General features: G+C 39.3%; 1 protein-coding gene across 1 annotated transcript in view; it reads left to right on the top strand.

Annotated features, from left to right (window-relative positions):
- LOC124864151 (E3 ubiquitin-protein ligase rnf213-alpha-like) overlaps positions 1-17,360 on the top strand; it is a 48,921-nt gene that overhangs the window by 19,474 nt on the left and 12,087 nt on the right. The window contains 31 exon segments of the mRNA XM_047358821.1: positions 57-223; positions 676-792; positions 869-993; positions 1,070-1,192; positions 1,266-1,321; positions 1,788-1,941; positions 3,934-4,069; positions 4,152-4,343; positions 4,424-4,527; positions 4,530-4,553; positions 4,637-4,794; positions 4,880-5,086; positions 5,193-5,380; positions 5,476-5,596; positions 5,708-5,808; positions 6,364-6,549; positions 6,676-6,848; positions 6,929-7,028; positions 7,452-7,566; positions 7,665-7,872; positions 7,995-8,191; positions 8,287-8,409; positions 8,510-8,620; positions 9,195-9,437; positions 9,523-9,598; positions 9,687-9,721; positions 9,830-9,930; positions 10,014-10,170; positions 10,650-10,824; positions 11,132-11,226; positions 11,328-11,579. Of these exon segments, the coding sequence (XP_047214777.1) occupies positions 57-223; positions 676-792; positions 869-993; positions 1,070-1,192; positions 1,266-1,321; positions 1,788-1,941; positions 3,934-4,069; positions 4,152-4,343; positions 4,424-4,527; positions 4,530-4,553; positions 4,637-4,794; positions 4,880-5,086; positions 5,193-5,380; positions 5,476-5,596; positions 5,708-5,808; positions 6,364-6,549; positions 6,676-6,848; positions 6,929-7,028; positions 7,452-7,566; positions 7,665-7,872; positions 7,995-8,191; positions 8,287-8,409; positions 8,510-8,620; positions 9,195-9,437; positions 9,523-9,598; positions 9,687-9,721; positions 9,830-9,930; positions 10,014-10,170; positions 10,650-10,824; positions 11,132-11,226; positions 11,328-11,579 (4,320 nt within the window).

Raw genomic sequence — 17,360 nt, 5'->3', positions numbered from 1 at the left:
AATAAAGCCTTTAGTTGCTTACGATTATAAGATCTAACGTGAATGACAAACCATAGGTGACGACATTCTCCAGACTTTTGACCGCGTTTGACATGGAACCTCTGAAGAAAATGTTTCACAGCGTGGAGCTTCTCTCTCTCCAACAGTTTGACACAGAGCACTCCTTCCTAAAAAAGATAAGGGTTGTTTTTGGTTGTCCTGATATTGTAGTGACTACCAAACCATAAATAAACGGTCACTTGGTGAAATAAACTACATCTAAAAACACATCTTCGATGATATTTTCTATACCAGTGGTTCTCAAATCTTTTATAACATGTACCACCTAAATGACTACTAGGTTTTTCAAATAGCAGCATCGTTACAAACATTTTAAAACAGTATTACAACAGGATTTGACATAAAAATAGCAAACAATAATAATAAATAACCCTATGCAGCACTATACAACCTCCTTTAGTGAACATGTGGTTAAAGAGAAGTCAATTCTTCATATTTCTTCAGAGAAGCACATACGGCAGCCCAAGTTTCACCAGTGGTGTCACATACAGCAGTCTTATGTTTAGAGCCATGGTTTTGTCAGACTAGCATTTTATAAAATGTAATTTGATATTGTTAACCTTACTTACAAGGAATATTCAAAAAATAAAAGATCAAATTCTGTTTTTATTGAAGGAACTTCCTCACAGCTGAAAATGGGGGCAGTTTGACTGGACCATGCAACCGAATCCTCATCATTCAGTGTAATTTTGATGAACCCTCTGAGAGCACCAACCTGATTGCGTCTGCAAAGTTAGTCCATTTGTTTTCTGTGTGGATTTCACCACCTTGTCCTGTCACCATGTTGAATGTTGTGGTACATTTTCAGGTATTCATCACTAAATGAGATCAACAAGTTAACACAGGAGAGCACAGGAAGAAAGGCGTTTGTCTACTTTATCACAAGGTTGCCAAGAATGGAAGGAGGGACTTCTTACATTGGTTTCCATGGAGGTAGGATAATACTATTTGTGTATTTTTTGTTTTTAATCTGACCAGGAAATAATCCAAGACATCATACTTTTTACAGGCCCTTGGAGATCAGTTCATATAGATGACCTCAGAAGGTCAAAGGACATTGTTTCAGACATTAAGACCTTGCAAAACATGAAAATCAGTCAAATGTTTGAAACAAAAGCAACTCAGCCTGAAGGTAAAAGTAAGGGCTCAAACTAAGGTATTACTTTCACCTATATGTTTTGCACTACATGTATATTTGTTTACAGCTATGGAGACTGATGACATGTACACAGAGAGTGAGCAGGAAGAGTTGGAAGAAAGCGTAAGTATAGACTGTAAATTTGACATTTTTAGTAAGATTAAACCAATATATACAGTCATGTTCAATAAATAAAAACGTTATTTAAAAGTACACTTATTATTTCAGTAATTAATTTCAACAAGTGAGACATATAGACTAAATACACACAGAAATATGTTTTCAAGCTTTTACTTCTTTTATTTGTGATGATTTTCAGCTTACAGCTAATGAAAACAAGACATTTAAGATTAGAACATTACCAAACAACCAGACCAAACAATTCTTAAAACATAAATGTGGTGCTTAATACCAGATCAAGGTTTGTTTCTTTAAAACGGCACTTTTAATTTGACAAACGAGCCTTATCGGACACCATATTCTAACTTTGTGAATATGGCTATAATACACTAATTGTGCCTCCTTATGTTTTCCTTCTCTTGTCCACTATAAGTGCATATTTTAATATCAACTTGTCTCCTTCATGAAGGGCTTGGAAAATGTTGTGGACACCACATCGTTGCTTCGGAGCTGTGTGCAGGCCGCTGTCGGCATGCTAAGAGACCAAGCCACATGTGGCTTCCGCAGCACTCGGAGGGTTGAGATCCTTTTGGCTCTCCTGAGTAACAATGATGAAATAAAAGGTAAAACAGTAAACATCTGTGTTTTTCTTTCATTGTCAATGTCACTGTTTTGAAACAATAGTTTCGTAATACCGTAAATTCCGGACTACAGAGCGCACCTGATTAAAAGCCACATGCTCTAATTTTAGTTCATTGAACCTCTTTGAACTACTCATCAATTTGATTGGTCTACTGTTAGCAGGCAAAATGTCTTTGGCGGCATGAAAAAATAAAACATGCACTAGCCACACCGTTTTATGGGCCGTAGTGTGTGAAAAAAGTAGCGGCTTATAATCCAGAATTTACGGTAAATGTTTTCTGGTTTACTAAAATCATGATGGTTAGATCATATATACAGGTCCTTCTCAAAATATTAGCATATTGTGATGAAGTTCATTATTTTCCATAATGTCATGATGAAAATTTAACATTAATATATTTTAGATTCATTGCACACTAACTGAAATATTTCAGGTCTTTTATTGTCTTAATATGGATGATTTTGGCATACAGCTCATGAAAACCCAAAATTCCTATCTCACAAAATTAGCATATAATTAAAAGGGTCTCTAAACGAGCTATGAACCTAATAATCTGAATCAACGAGTTAACTCTAAACATCTGCAAAAGATTCCTGAGGCCTTTAAAACTCCCAGCCTGGTTCATCACTCAAAACCCCAATCATGGGTAAGACTGCCGACCTGACTGCTGTCCAGAAGGCCACTATTGACACCCTCAAGCAAGAGGGTAAGACACAGAAAGACATTTCTGAACGAATAGGCTGTTCCCAGAGTGCTGTATCAAGGCACCTCAGTGGGAAGTCTGTGGGAAGGAAAAAGTGTGGCAGAAAACGCTGCACAACGAGAAGAGGTGACCGGACCCTGAGGAAGATTGTGGAGAAGGGCCGATTCCAGACCTTGGGGGACCTGCGGAAGCAGTGGACTGAGTGTGGAGTAGAAACATCGAGAGCCACCGTGCACAGGCGTGTGCAGGAAATGGGCTACAGGTGCCGCATTCCCCAGACCTGGGCTACAGAGAAGCAGCACTGGACTGTTGCTCAGTGGTCCAAAGTACTTTTTTCGGATGAAAGCAAATTCTGCATGTTATTCGGAAATCAAGGTGCCAGAGTCTGGAGGAAGACTGGGGAGAAGGAAATGCCAAAATGCCAGAAGTCCAGTGTCAAGTACCCACAGTCAGTGATGGTCTGGGGTGCCGTGTCAGCTGCTGGTGTTGGTCCACTGTGTTTTATCAAGGGCAGGGTCAATGCAGCTAGCTATCAGGAGATTTTGGAGCACTTCATGCTTCCATCTGCTGAAAAGCTTTATGGAGATGAAGATTTCATTTTTCAGCATGACCTGGCACCTGCTCACAGTGCCAAAACCACTGGTAAATGGTTTACTGACCATGGTATCACTGTGCTCAATTGGCCTGCCAACTCTCCTGACCTGAACCCCATAGAGAATCTGTGGGATATTGTGAAGAGAACGTTGAGAGACTCAAGACCCAACACTCTGGATGAGCTAAAGGCCGCTATCGAAGCATCCTGGGCCTCCATAAGACCTCAGCAGTGCCACAGGCTGATTGCCTCCATGCCACGCCGCATTGAAGCAGTCATTTCTGCAAAAGGATTCCCGACCAAGTATTGAGTGCATAACTGTACATGATTATTTGAAGGTTGACGTTTTTTGTATTAAAAACACTTTTCTTTTATTGGTCGGATGAAATATGCTAATTTTGTGAGATAGGAATTTTGGGTTTTCATGAGCTGTATGCCAAAATTATCCGTATTAAGACAATAAAAGACCTGAAATATTTCAGTTAGTGTGCAATGAATCTAAAATATATGAATGTTAAATTTTCATCATGACATTATGGAAAATAATGAACTTTATCACAATATGCTAATATTTTGAGAAGGACCTGTATTTTTGTTTTAAATGTTTTATTATTAATATTATTACTAATATTTAGGTTGACTACAGTTGCTGTACTTGTCATTTTGTTTGTTGTCAGATGAATTTCTTCAAACAGTGAAAAGGCGTCTTCACTCATTGTTACTGATTCATAATGGGAACACATTATCCAAGAGCGACTGGGTACTCAAAGAGGCTTCAAACATTGATGCCTTGCAGGAAGGAGGCACTTTCAGGTAACCACAATAACCTCAATGCATACAATGTAAAATAACGTTTGTTGGAAGCTTTTGTTGACTTGTTTTGCAATTATTTCAGACACACCTTATGGAAGCGTGTTCAGGCTGTGGTAGTCCCCATTTTGGCACATCTAGTTTCAGTGATTGACCGGGATCAAAACATGGATCTCCTGCTTGATAAAAACTCCTCTGAGTTGGTGAAGAGATTGTGGTTGGATATCTTTAGCAATGAAAAACTGCTGGAAATCTCACACTTAATGATGGATCCTAGGTCAGTAGTAGCCAAATGTTTTTTATAATAATATTTACTGTAACAGGTTGTTTACCTTTTTATGTTTATACCTTTTTTAGCTCTGAGACAAGAACGATCCTTGTTCAGAACTACATTGCTCAAGACAGGAACATTTGCTGCAGCATGCCCTTCAGCTGGAGAATTAAGGACTATTTAGAGGAACTTTGCATTATGCCCTACAGAACGAAGGTATAAGCAAATTAATAGGTCCTTAAGTTAACCTATTACAGATGCAGATATACAGTATGAAACTTGATTTATATGTTTCCCAGGACACACTGAATTAGAATTTCTTGAGTTCTTTTGGAAAACACCGCTCGGCCGCTGCATTGAGAAAGCCGATTCAGAGACTCAGATGGAGTTTTATCATCGCTACCTTCAAGATTTCATCTTTATGTCGATGAATGTCACTTCTCCAGAAGATCTGCAGGTTGTCTTGATTTTACTCAATGCCCTATAATGTCACATTGTCTCAGAACGCATATTGTATTAAAGCACATGTTCTGCTTTTCCAGCTTCTCTGTGGTGCCTTGAATAGTTGTGTCAGTGAACTACGACTACAGCTGAATGACACTGAGAATGTGACAGCTCTTCCATGGGTTCATGCTGCTTATCACAAGTTTAAAAACCGGTGACAGAATCTCTCCCGAATGATGTGTATCGAACCCCAGGTGACCAATGACCTCCTTGGGAATCCACATGCAGGAGACAACATTGAACTTGTAAGCCTAAACTTGCCCCACATAATTTTTTTATATATATTTTTTTTATGCTAGTCATCAGGCTTTTGACTTTAATGTCTTGAAATACATTTTCCTTGTCTCCAAGGTCCTCGACGTTTATGCTGCTTTTGCATGTTTGGAGCACTTGGAGCCCAGATTGCTGGACACTGATGCTCAAAGACAAGGGTGGCTCAGGCAGGTGAAGAAACTTCAGGTTCCTATTGAACTAATCTGTTCAGAAGACAGTGTGAGGCATTATGGAGAGAGGAGCAAGATGATAGTCAACAGAGTCCAGTAAGTTAAGGGAAAATCATCATCAAGGTTTATAGTGTGTTTACTTAATGATACAAACTGTGAGGAAAGCTGTTATTGTGTTCCTTTGTATTCAGATCCAGATGGAATCGCATATTTTCTCTCTCTTTATTCGTGGAGCACATGTTGCTGGAAATAGAGGAGCTGGACAAGGAGCTCACACCTTTAGTGTTGGAGAGTACGCGAGGGCTTGGCAAGGTTTTTACCTTTTTTCAGTTTTCTTTTGAAATGTTAGCATAAAGCTGGCTCCAAACTGTTTTTTGTTTTCCCAGTGAAGCTTAAATGTTTACATTTTTCTTTTACATCAAGATTCTTGAAAAAAATTCCGACATCAAAACTCAGCAGATTTTTGAGGCAGTAATTGGTTTGCTGAAAAACTGCAAAGATGGTAAAAATCTAAATTTCAGTATATATATTTAAAACAAAAAGCATAAAATTGATGACAGTCATCCTTAGAATTGAATTCTGGGCTGCACGAAATTAGGAAAACGTAAAATTATGTTTTTGCTGTTGAATATCGCAATAATGATATTGATAGCAATTACTCTCTTTTGGTCTCTCTTCTGTTTCTTTTCTACCACTGAAATGTCTTCACTACTTTTATTGAGCTTGTCACTAAGTTCTATATTAGGTGCAGTGATAAAAGACATAAAATGGCCCAAATGTATTGCAGGAAGCAGTGTTTTAATGCATGGTCCCGGATGTGTTATATTCTACCAAATATTGCATTGAAGCATCTTGCAATATTGCACACAGTGAAATTGCAATGATGATTACAGCTCCTTCTTTTTTTGTTAATGATGTTTGGTGGTACCTTCAAGGAACTGACCAAGTGTTTTACTACATAGTTTTATCTTAGACTAAACAATTTTAGTAACTAGATCCTAAACTGAACATTTACTGTGGAATCTTTGTATTCTTGAATGAAACCTGGCTTTTCTGGTTATGTTTGTATTTTCTGTGACCAGGTTCGGTCACATGCTGTGTCCAGTTTGCATGGGAGACCCCCAAGATCCACTCTGCCTGCAATGTAACCACATCTACTGTGTAGCTTGTATCAAACGCTGGCTGGTCCCCGGTCAGATGTACTGTCCCCTTTGCATGGATCCAGTTCAAGAAAAATTCCCCTTGGTTCCCTCAAATGATATCAAGTAAGTAAGCTATGAGTTGTGTTTTTAATGTATATTTATTTAATCTTTTTAGAGGATTTGTGAGCTTGGACAATCAGACATGAGATCTAATTTAATTAATATATCTGTGCCTCTTGTTCTGTGTAGGATTCTTGTCAGCCAGCATGCCCAGTTCAGAAAGCGGTGCAAAGCTTTCTTCATAGACCTGGTGTCTACCGTGTGCTTCAAGGACAACTCTCCACCGTGTCCAACGGTCATTCTTCATTTGCTATCTTTCCTAATGGTGGAGGCCAGCCCGGTTCCTATCCTTAGAGGTACTGTGTTACAGCCTTTTCCCCCTCCTTCTATGTCTGTGTGTACCTATAACAGTAAAATCTGAACATCGTTTTCTTTTTAGTCAATCGACAAATGCTGACAAAAGTGCTCTCTCCGTTTGATGACTCAGTTGATAAAAATCCTGTTGTTCGCTCAGTGGTGCTCAAACTTCTGATGAAGTATAGGTGAGGTGTAATGGTTACATTATTTTTGCTATTATTCTAGTTGTATTGTGTTTGTTTGCTTCCTAAATACAGTGCCCTGCACACCTATTGGTGCTCTTAGCAAAGATGTGTAAAAAAATCAAGAAGAAAATGCATAATTTCACTGAGAACATTTAGAATAATCCAATTTCAATTCTAATACATTTTATTAAGTGGGATAAAAATCCAACATGATCATTTTGTTTTTACAAAAGTACAAATTTGCTACTTTTTAGCATCCATTCTTGTTGACTTATGAATGCACTCAAACTAAAGGCTGTAAAGGATGTAATAAAATATGTATTTATTTTAACTATTTTTGCACATCTGTACCAAGGAGCCAATATGTGAGGAGGCTGCTGCATGTGTTCGCATTTCTTATATTTCTAACATTTTTCTTCTTAGCTTTGATGAAGTGAAGAGATATTTGCAGAAGCATCTAGCGGCTGTTGAGCAGAGCAACCTCTTGGAGGAGGCAGACAAAACTGAACTCTACTGCTTGTACATTAACTGTCTGGAGGTACGCTTGGCTTTAAAAGCTACATCCAGATTGCAGTATCTTACAATGCTTTGTAGATTATTTTTTTTAGCATTTCATTGTCTCTTTATTCATTCTAGGATTCCATGTTTGAGAAGCTCCAGATCAGGTCTGCTGCAGATCAGAAGGCGTATTTACAAAATGAAAGTGCTTTCCTGACTGAGTATCTGCAAACGCACAGTCAGCATGCTGAAAAGCCGACTGTGGAGTACCTGCAGCAGTTGGCCAGAGTGCGTATGGACCTGGATATGGCTGCTAGCCTGATTGCGGAACAATTGAGAGCAACAGGTGTGTAATGATGACATTACAAGGCAGAACAATGTCTCTTCTATGTTTCAAGAGCGGTTTGAATGTACTCCATTTCAAAATGTGTTCATTTTAGCCCTTCTCTCCTTTTAAACTTCCTCCAGCCTCTCCCCAAGGTGGTCAAAATGGAACCGCAGCCTTTCTGGATAGTGTGGTGAACCTGTGCAGGCGGAGTCGGAACGACTGGTATCGTGTCTATTTGATCCGCAAGATCTGCAGCCAACATGGAGTGGAGTTTGTCCAGAAACTTCTTAGGCGGGGTCAGATGGGTTGGCTGTTCCCTGAAGAAGTTCAGCAGCAGGTTTAGTGTGACATTTATTTTTTATGGTAGTTGCTGAATTATGTACATAGGCACATATTAACTATTGTGGTTCAATTTTCACTGACTGCACCCAGAATGAAGAGACCCCCCCAGCAGATCACTATCTAGTGTGTGGAGAAGATTACAAGAAAATCAGAGAAGCTGTTGCAAAGATGGTTATGGAAGGCAAAGTAGAAGGACTGGAAGAGGCCTGTGAGGTAACGTTACTCTTTTTATTAATTTAGGTTCAGGCCAGGACTTTGTATTTTTAAAAATATGTTTTTATGAGTATCTTCATGCTCTCTTGTTTTATTATAGGGCTGCAGATGTCTACCACAACTGAAAGCAGTTTACCTTCTGTTAGCGCTGTACAGAGAAATCACCACTCTGTATAGGCAAGCTAATGAGGTATTCCATCCCAAGCCGCAGGTAAATCTTTGAATCAAAACCCCTAAATTAGTCTAAAGCATTTGAACTGGAGGAAAAATGATAACAGTATTGCAAATTTGGAGTTGTGCCATACTGTTTAAAATTTCAGGTGATGCTCTGTTTATTAAGTCTCCAATAAACCTCTGAGGCCTTTATAAAACAGCTAAATTTATACTGAAATTAAATTACCGACAAGCAGACTCAGATTGCAATTAGTGACTCCGAAGGTTGCACTGGATTTTATTTAGGAGAATCAAAGTAAAGGGGTATGAAATTATACACATGGGACATTCTTTAGATTTTTATTTGTAAAAGAATTTGAAAACTGTGTGTCCTCTCCCTTTCAATTACCAATTATGCACTAGTTTATTGTATCACATAAAATCCTGTTGAAATAAACTCAAGTTTGTTGTTGTATTGTGACAAAATATGGAAAAGTTCAGATGTTTTCAAATACCTTTGCCAGGCTCTCTATATTTCCAAAGCTGTAAAATCTCAAATAATGTTTTTTGGAAAGGCACTTTTCTGTGTGTATAAGAGATGTTGTATATTTTTTGTATAATTGTACCAACAGCAACTTGAAGCCCTTGAAGCTTACATCCAGAAATCCAACATCCTTGCCAGTGCAGAGGTGAAGACCTTTGCTCAGGCTCTGGTGACCAACAGAATGGGGCCTCTTTCTGTTCGTCCTGGCACCTCCGGGGCCCAAAGCGTCGCAGTGGAATTAACTGTTCATTTAGCTGCCATACTGTTCTGTGGAAACCAGGCGATCTTAGCTCCACTGCAGCAGTTAGCATTGACACCTGCCAACATGCAGGTTTGTGTTGCAGCTGTTTTCAATCATATTTGCTAACACTTCTTCTTTGAAATAAATGTAATACTTTTTTTAATTAACTTTATAGGCAGCGTTTTTGCCTTCTATGCCAGAAGATATGGTAGCAGCAGCTCAACAAGCTCTGGGTCCACTGCAGTGGTACCGTAAGTAAAGAATAAAGATTTTATGCACTTACTGCAGATATTTGAGATTAAACTGTCAAAAGCTGAGCCATTACATATCAACCCACAGGTTGTCCAAATGGTCATCCCTGCACCATCGGGGAGGTATGTTATGTTCAGTCAGATTAGATTAAAATATAAAAATATTATAAGAACTCTGGTTTTATTTTATTTTTTTTATTTTGAAATATTTTGCAACTTGTGTTTCCCCAGTGCGGCCAGCCAATGCAAACAAGTCGCTGCGTCGACTGTGGTGCTGTAATTGGAGGAAGTGACCATAGGCCTGTGCAGGGATTTCAGGTTCTTCACTTGCAGTAAGTGCTTTTCAAAATCCAGGACAAAATGTGCAATGGTATTAGATCCCATTTTGTGAAAACTTTTCTTCGTCCTCTAACAGAGGTGACCGCACCCAGACAGGCCACATCCTCGGTGATCCAAGTCGCCGGAACAATCCAGATATGCTGGACACAAAGAACATTTCACCCGTTCCCTTTACTATTGTTCGAATGCTCACACACATGGCGATGCTGCTCGGGGCCTGTAATCACACACAGGTAAATTAGATTTGAGCACTTTTTGTGAACATGACGTCCTTTGTAGAGTTTAAGAGCAAAGAAATACGAATGCAAACAACAACAACAGCAGAAAAAGTTAAACTAAGTAAATAGAATATTATTATATATTAACAGGTACATAGAACAACATCAAAATATAGAAAAGAGGAAATGCAGTTGCAATTGTAAATGAGGAAAGAGTATAGATCTAGATCATCATAGAAGTAGTTTGACAAGATAAATAATTAATATTAAAGACATCAAGAGCAAACTAAATATGCTGTAGAACCAAACTGATATATCTATCTAAAATTAGATAGATATAAAATGATTGAAATAAAAAAAACTAATCTAAATAAAAAAAGACAGAGGTGCTGATGTTCAAGTAAATGCAAGAATAAAAATAACTATTTTGCTGTGTGATCGCAGTAGTCCAATTTACCTCTGATCTTTAATACTGCTTCGTCTTGTATTTCTAGTATATCTCTGCGATCATCAAACCTCCAGTTGCAGAGCCTGCTGCATTCCTGCTTGCTCACCTGAGAAGAGATATAGAACATCTGATCAGGTCTCTGGGTAAGGGGACCGATGACACAATCACAGCAGTTCACCTGCTAATCAGCAGCTTGCTGGGACCCCACCAGCAGCAGAAATGTAAGCAACAATCTTCATGACTCTTTACACCAAATAATATTCAGTGAGAACTGTGAAGAAATTTGTTTGACCCAGGATTGTTTATTTACACCTCTTGCTTGTTAAGCTCCATTAATGTTCATTTGAGTGTTTTTCCTCGTTTTCATGTGAATGGTACAAAACAGTGATCTCTAGTGGCCAATAAGAAACAGTGTTGCGCTTTGCAAATAAATAATGCATCACTGGGTTCTTTCTAGTTTAGTTAATATACTAAAACAAATATTTACTCTGAGGAATTTGGTTTAAAATAGTTGGCTTTGTTTTCCAGGGCCAGTTCCTTATGACAATCAGCTTTCAAATAAAGAGGCCAGAAACGGATGGGAGTTGGAAATGAGCAATGCTGTCATCACACCTCAGCTAAAGGTAGAAAATAAAGTATTGGACTCAAAAGGTAATTCTGTCGCCCATCTTCATGAGCAACCTTAAGTAAAACATGTTGCCTGCTGTCATCCTCTCTTCCACAGCACTTGGATAGACAGCTGAAAGAAGTGAACACCTTCATCCGGGCAGACTCACGCATCTCTGCCAACCCAATCATGAAGCTAGTGTTTGGTGATCCTCATCTCTTATTGGTCTCCCTGCCACAGAGGTCTCTGCTCCACTGTTCTGCCGTGTGGCGCTGCAGAGAGAAAGTGTGTGTCATGAGCCTTACTCACATCCTAGAGCAGAACGAGGGTAAAGACACTGTGCCTGTGCTGTGGAGATTTCTGCACAGGGTAAGAAAACAACAGCAAAACATGCAAGCTTAAAAGGAGCTTCTATCGTAATACGTGTTGATTGGTTACTTAGAGCATCTTTTACACTTATTGGCACATATGGTAAAAATGAGGTAAAAGGTAATAATGTAAAATTTGTCCATCTTTAAATAAAATGTAATAACCACACAGGTTGCACACAGTAACTCTACACATAAACTACATTTACTTTATGCAATACAAAAGCTATTAAAAATACATCTATTCAAAACTATGTACATAAAAGGCATTTTACAGACCTCCAGTGGTGTTTTTTATTACTGCATCCACCAGAGTGTTTAGCTATGCCACCACCTGCTCAACCTCACCTCTCCTGCTGCAGTTGTACATTCCTATATTTTCAGTAGGAATGTTAACTTATTATTGCTTTACATTTGCATCAGTTTTAGTCAATAGTAATAACTAGTTTTAATATAATTATATTGAAGCTGAATTGTTTCCCGATTTTGTGATTCCCTTGGAGGCCACCGAGCCCTTAGCATGCCTATTCTGCCTAACGGGCCAGCTTGCTCTGATAAAGTCTATGTAATGGAGACTTCATCTATATTACATGTAGATAATGCTTTATTATATAGATTTGACCACTATAAGAAGCTTCTCTTTGCTTCATTTATCACTGAGCTTTGGAGTGTTTTTATCACCCGTTCAAACCTCCTTAGTATGCATAGGGGAAAGATGAACTTAGGTCCTCCTCTGGCTTTGTTTTTCACAGTTCCAGCTGTTTCAACCACATAATTCATGAATGGCATGTTCTCTTGTCTTTGAGTAGCTGAGATAAATGGGCCTGTGTGTCATATGTACAGGTCCTTCTCAAAATATTAGCATATTGTGATAAAGTTAATTATTTTCCATAATGTAATGATGAAAATTTAACATTAATATATTTTAGATTCATTGCACACTAACTGAAATATTTCAGGTCTTTTATTGTCTTAATACGGATGATTTTGGCATACAGCTCATGAAAACCCAAAATTCCTATCTCACAAAATTAGCATATTTCATCCGACCAATAAAAGAAAAGTGTTTTTAATACAAAAAACGTCAACCTTCAAATAATCATGTACAGTTATGCACTCAATACTTGGTCGGGAATCCTTTTGCAGAAATGACTGCTTCAATGCGGCGTGGCATGGAGGCAATCAGCCTGTGGCACGGCTGAGGTCTTATGGAGGCCCAGGATGCTTCGATAGCGGCCTTTAGCTCATCCAGAGTGTTGGGTCTTGAGTCTCTCAACGTTCTCTTCACAATATCCCACAGATTCTCTGTGGGGTTCAGGTCAGGAGAGTTGGCAGGCCAATTGAGCACAGTGATACCATGGTCAGTAAACCATTTACCAGTGGTTTTGGCACTGTGAGCAGGTGCCAGGTCGTGCTGAAAAATGAAATCTTCATCTCCATAAAGCTTTTCAGCAGATGGAAGCATGAAGTGCTCCAAAATCTCCTGATAGCTAGCTGCATTGACCCTGCCCTTGATAAAACACAGTGGACCAACACCAGCAGCTGACACGGCACCCCAGACCATCACTGACTGTGGGTACTTGACACTGGACTTCTGGCATTTTGGCATTTCCTTCTCCCCAGTCTTCCTCCAGACTCTGGCACCTAGATTTCCGAATGACATGCAGAATTTGCTTTCATCCGAAAAAAGTACTTTGGACCACTGAGCAACAGTCCAGTGCTGCTTCTCTGTAGCCCAGGTCAGGCGCTTCTGCCGCTGTTTCTGGTTCAAAAGTGGCTTGACCTGGGGAATGCGGCACCTGTAGCCCATTTCCTGCACACGCCTGTGCACGGTGGCTCTGGATGTTTCTACTCCAGACTCAGTCCACTGCTTCCGCAGGTCCCCCAAGGTCTGGAATCAGCCCTTCTCCACAATCTTCCTCAGGGTCCGGTCACCTCTTCTCGTTGTGCAGCGTTTTCTGCCACACTTTTTCCTTCCCACAGACTTCCCACTGAGGTGCCTTGATACAGCACTCTGGGAACAGCCTATTCGTTCAGAAATTTCTGTCTGTGTCTTACCCTCTTGCTTGAGGGTGTCAATAGTGGCCTTCTGGACAGCAGTCAGGTCGGCAGTCTTACCCATGATTGGGGTTTTGAGTGATGAACCAGGCTGGGAGTTTTAAAGACCTCAGGAATCTTTTGCAGGTGTTTAGAGTTAACTTGTTGATTCAGATGATTAGGTTCATAGCTCGTTTAGAGACCCTTTTAATGATATGCTAATTTTGTGAGATAGGAATTTTGGGTTTTCATGAGCTGTATGCCAAAATCATCCGTATTAAGACAATAAAAGACCTGAAATATTTCAGTTAGTGTGCAATGAATATAAAATATATGAATGTTAAATTTTCATCATGACATTATGGAAAATAATGAACTTTATCACAATATGCTAATATTTTGAGAAGGACCTGTGTATGGAAACAAAATTCAATGCTGTGAACTCAAAGGGCTGGACTTAATATATGAGTAATTTTTATCTTTGATTGGAGTAGTAAGGACTTGCCATGATGCAGCTCAGTTCCTTGATATTTTCATCAGAAACCCTCTTCGCAGTGAAATGTCCCTGTTACCATCAGAAGGCAGCACAGAAAGATTGACACTGTATTCCTTTTTTTTTTTATGGTCATTTCAGCCTGATGACCGCGAAGTGAAATAGGAGCCCTCAATTTCTGTACAACTGCTTTGATTTCCCTCATGAAAACTCTTCTACAGAAACTACACATCGCCTCACATATAACCTGAAGCATGTTAAATTTTTTTTGTGCTTATTTTACAAGAAAGGCAATGTAATTTCTAATTGATTTCTTTCCCTAATTACCAAAATGGAAAATGTAGAATCTGACTCCTGCAATGCACACATAATTTCATAATTTGTCACTTTGCCCATAAACATAAACCAATAGATGCTTTCTGTCACAATTAGGCAGACAGAGAGCATGTTAGTCATGAAGTCCATCATAATTAGTAGAGGTCATTTCATGGAGAGGAATACATTTGGTTGAACAAGTGGAGATCCAATTAAAGATAACTTACAATCTGCGTGAAAAATGTATAAGTTTCAAAATAAAAATGCTTCAACTGTTGTTTTTACACTGTTAAAATGCCCTCCACGTTTTTGTTTCCTTCGGTTTTGTTTTATTTTAGTTGCACTGTGAAACAATGTAACAATCACACCAATTGCCAGCCATCCAGCAAATAGCACGAAAGGATAACAGTAAAAAAATTGAACCAAAATAATTGGACTGATTAATGTATTTTTGCAGTTTTAAAATCTAGCCACAAGAGGGAAGCAAAACACTAAGTGATCCAGGAGTAAATTTAATTAAATGAAAGACAACCTAAAAGAAGTTATCAAAACATAATTTATTTTATTCAGGAGGAAAATATATCCAAACCAACCTGGCCCAGATTGTTTTTCCAATTTAGACATTTTGGTGGAGCACAAACAGCCCTTTTAAGGTCATGCCACAATATTTTTGCCCATTCTTTGTCTCTTAATGTTCTATTATGAACTTAGACTTTAACTAAACCAAACAGGCCTGCAGTATTTTTAGATGTTGTTTTGGGTTCCTGAATGAATTGTTGGTTTTGGGGTTATTTAACGACTGTGGGACGACTGTGGCTTAGGTGGTAGGAGTTGGTGGGTTGGTGGTTTGAACCCCGCCATGTCTGTCTCAGTTGTTGTGTCCTTGGGCAAGGCATTTCACCCGCCTTGCCTGCTGATGGTGGTCAGAGACCGGTGGTGCCAACTGCATAGCAGCCTCACTTCTGTCAGCCCCAGGGCAGCTGTGACTACAATGTAGGCTACCACTGTCAGTGTATGAATGGGTGGATGACTGATTGTAGTGTAAAGAGCTTCGGGGTCTCTGTGGACTTGATTAAGCGCTATACAAGTGCGGGCCATTTACCATTTATTTTGATAGGCTGGCCATTCCAGTGAAGGTTTATCCTATGTTTTCTCCATTTGTGAATAACGACATTCATTACAGTTTACTGGAGTTCTAAAGCCTTAATGTTTAGCATATCTACCCTTGCCAGAGTGATAGGTAAATATTTGTTGCTTTTTGAGATCTCTTAGCCTACTTCGTGTTGTCATGCAGGTTTTATACAGTGCCTTGCGAAAGTATTCGGCCCCCATGAACTAGTCAACCTCTTGCCACATTTCAGGCTTCAAACATAAAGATATAAAATTCTAATTTTTTGTGACGAATCAACAACAAGTGGGACACAATCTTGAAGTGGAATGAAATTTATTGAATGTGTCAAACTTTTTTAACAAATAAAAAACTGAAAAGTGTGGCGTGCAATATTATTCAGCCCCTTTACTTTCAGTGCAGTAAACTCACTCCAGAAGTTCAGTGAGGATCTCTGAATGATCCAATGTTGTCCCAAATGACTGATGATGATAAATAGAATCAACCTGTGTGTAATCAAGTCTCCGTATAAATGCACCTGCCCTGTGATAGTCTCAGGGTTGTGTTCAAAGCGCAGAGAGCATCATGAAGACCAAGAAACACACCAGGCAGGTCCGAGATACTGTTGTGGAGAAGTTTAAAGCTGGATTTGGATAGAAAATGATTTCCCAAGCTTTAAACATCCCAAGGAGAACTGTGCAAGCAATCATATTAAAATGGAAGGAGTATCAGACCACTGCAAATCTACCAAGTTCCTCTAAACTTTCATCTCGAACAAGGAGAAGACTGATCAGAGATGCAGCTAAGAGGCCCATGATCACTCTGGATGAACTGCAGAGATCTACAGCTGAGGTGGGAGAGTCTGTCCATAGGACAACAATCAGTCGTACACTGCACAAATCTGGCCTTTATGGAAGAGTGACAAGAAGAAAGCCATTACTCAAAGATATCCATAAAAAGTCTTGTTTAAAGTTTGCCACAAGCCACCTGGGAGACACACCAAACATGTGGAAGAAGGTGCTCTGGTCAGATGAAACCAAAATCGAACTGTTTGGCCACAATGCAAAACAATATGTTTGGCGTAAAAGCAACACAGCTCATCACCCTGAACACACCATCTCCACTGTCAAACATGGTGGTGGCAGCATCATGGTTTGGGCCTGCTTTTCGTCAGCAGGGACAGGGAAGATGGTCAAAATTGATGGGAAGATGGATGGGGCCAAATACAGGACCATTCTGGAAGAAAACCAGACTTTGACTTGGAATGGACAAGTCAAAGTCCAGACCTGAGTCCAATCATCTATGGAAAGAGCTGAAGACTGCTGTTCACGAATGCTCTCCATCCAACCTCACTGAGGTCGAGCTGTTTTGCAAGGAAGAATGGGCAAGAATTTCAGTCTCTCGATGTGCAAAACTGATAGAGACAAACCCCAAGAGACTTGCAGCTGTAATTGCAGTGAAGGTTGGCGCTACAAAGTATTAACGCAAGGGGGCCGAATAATATTGCACGCCCCATTTTTCAGTTTTTTATTTGTTAAAAACGTTTGACACATCCAATAAATTTCATTCCACTTCACGATTGTGTCCCACTTGTTGATTCTTCATAAAAAAAATTAATTTTACATCTTTATGTTTGAAGCCTGAAATGTGGCAAGAGGTTGAAAAGTTCAAGGGGGCCGAATACTTTCGCAAGACACTGTATATACACATATATATAGATATGATTATTCAGGGATCAAAAATCCCTGCGAAAGTATATATTCACTGTTAGAAAAAATTAAACAAGAGATTCTCTTGATTATGTACAATAAAGGTAATACACACATTGA

The sequence above is a fragment of the Girardinichthys multiradiatus genome, chromosome Y (genome assembly GCF_021462225.1).
Source record: "Girardinichthys multiradiatus isolate DD_20200921_A chromosome Y, DD_fGirMul_XY1, whole genome shotgun sequence".
In the NCBI taxonomy this organism is placed as follows: domain Eukaryota; kingdom Metazoa; phylum Chordata; class Actinopteri; order Cyprinodontiformes; family Goodeidae; genus Girardinichthys; species Girardinichthys multiradiatus.
This window is presented reverse-complemented; position numbering and strand designations above follow the sequence as displayed.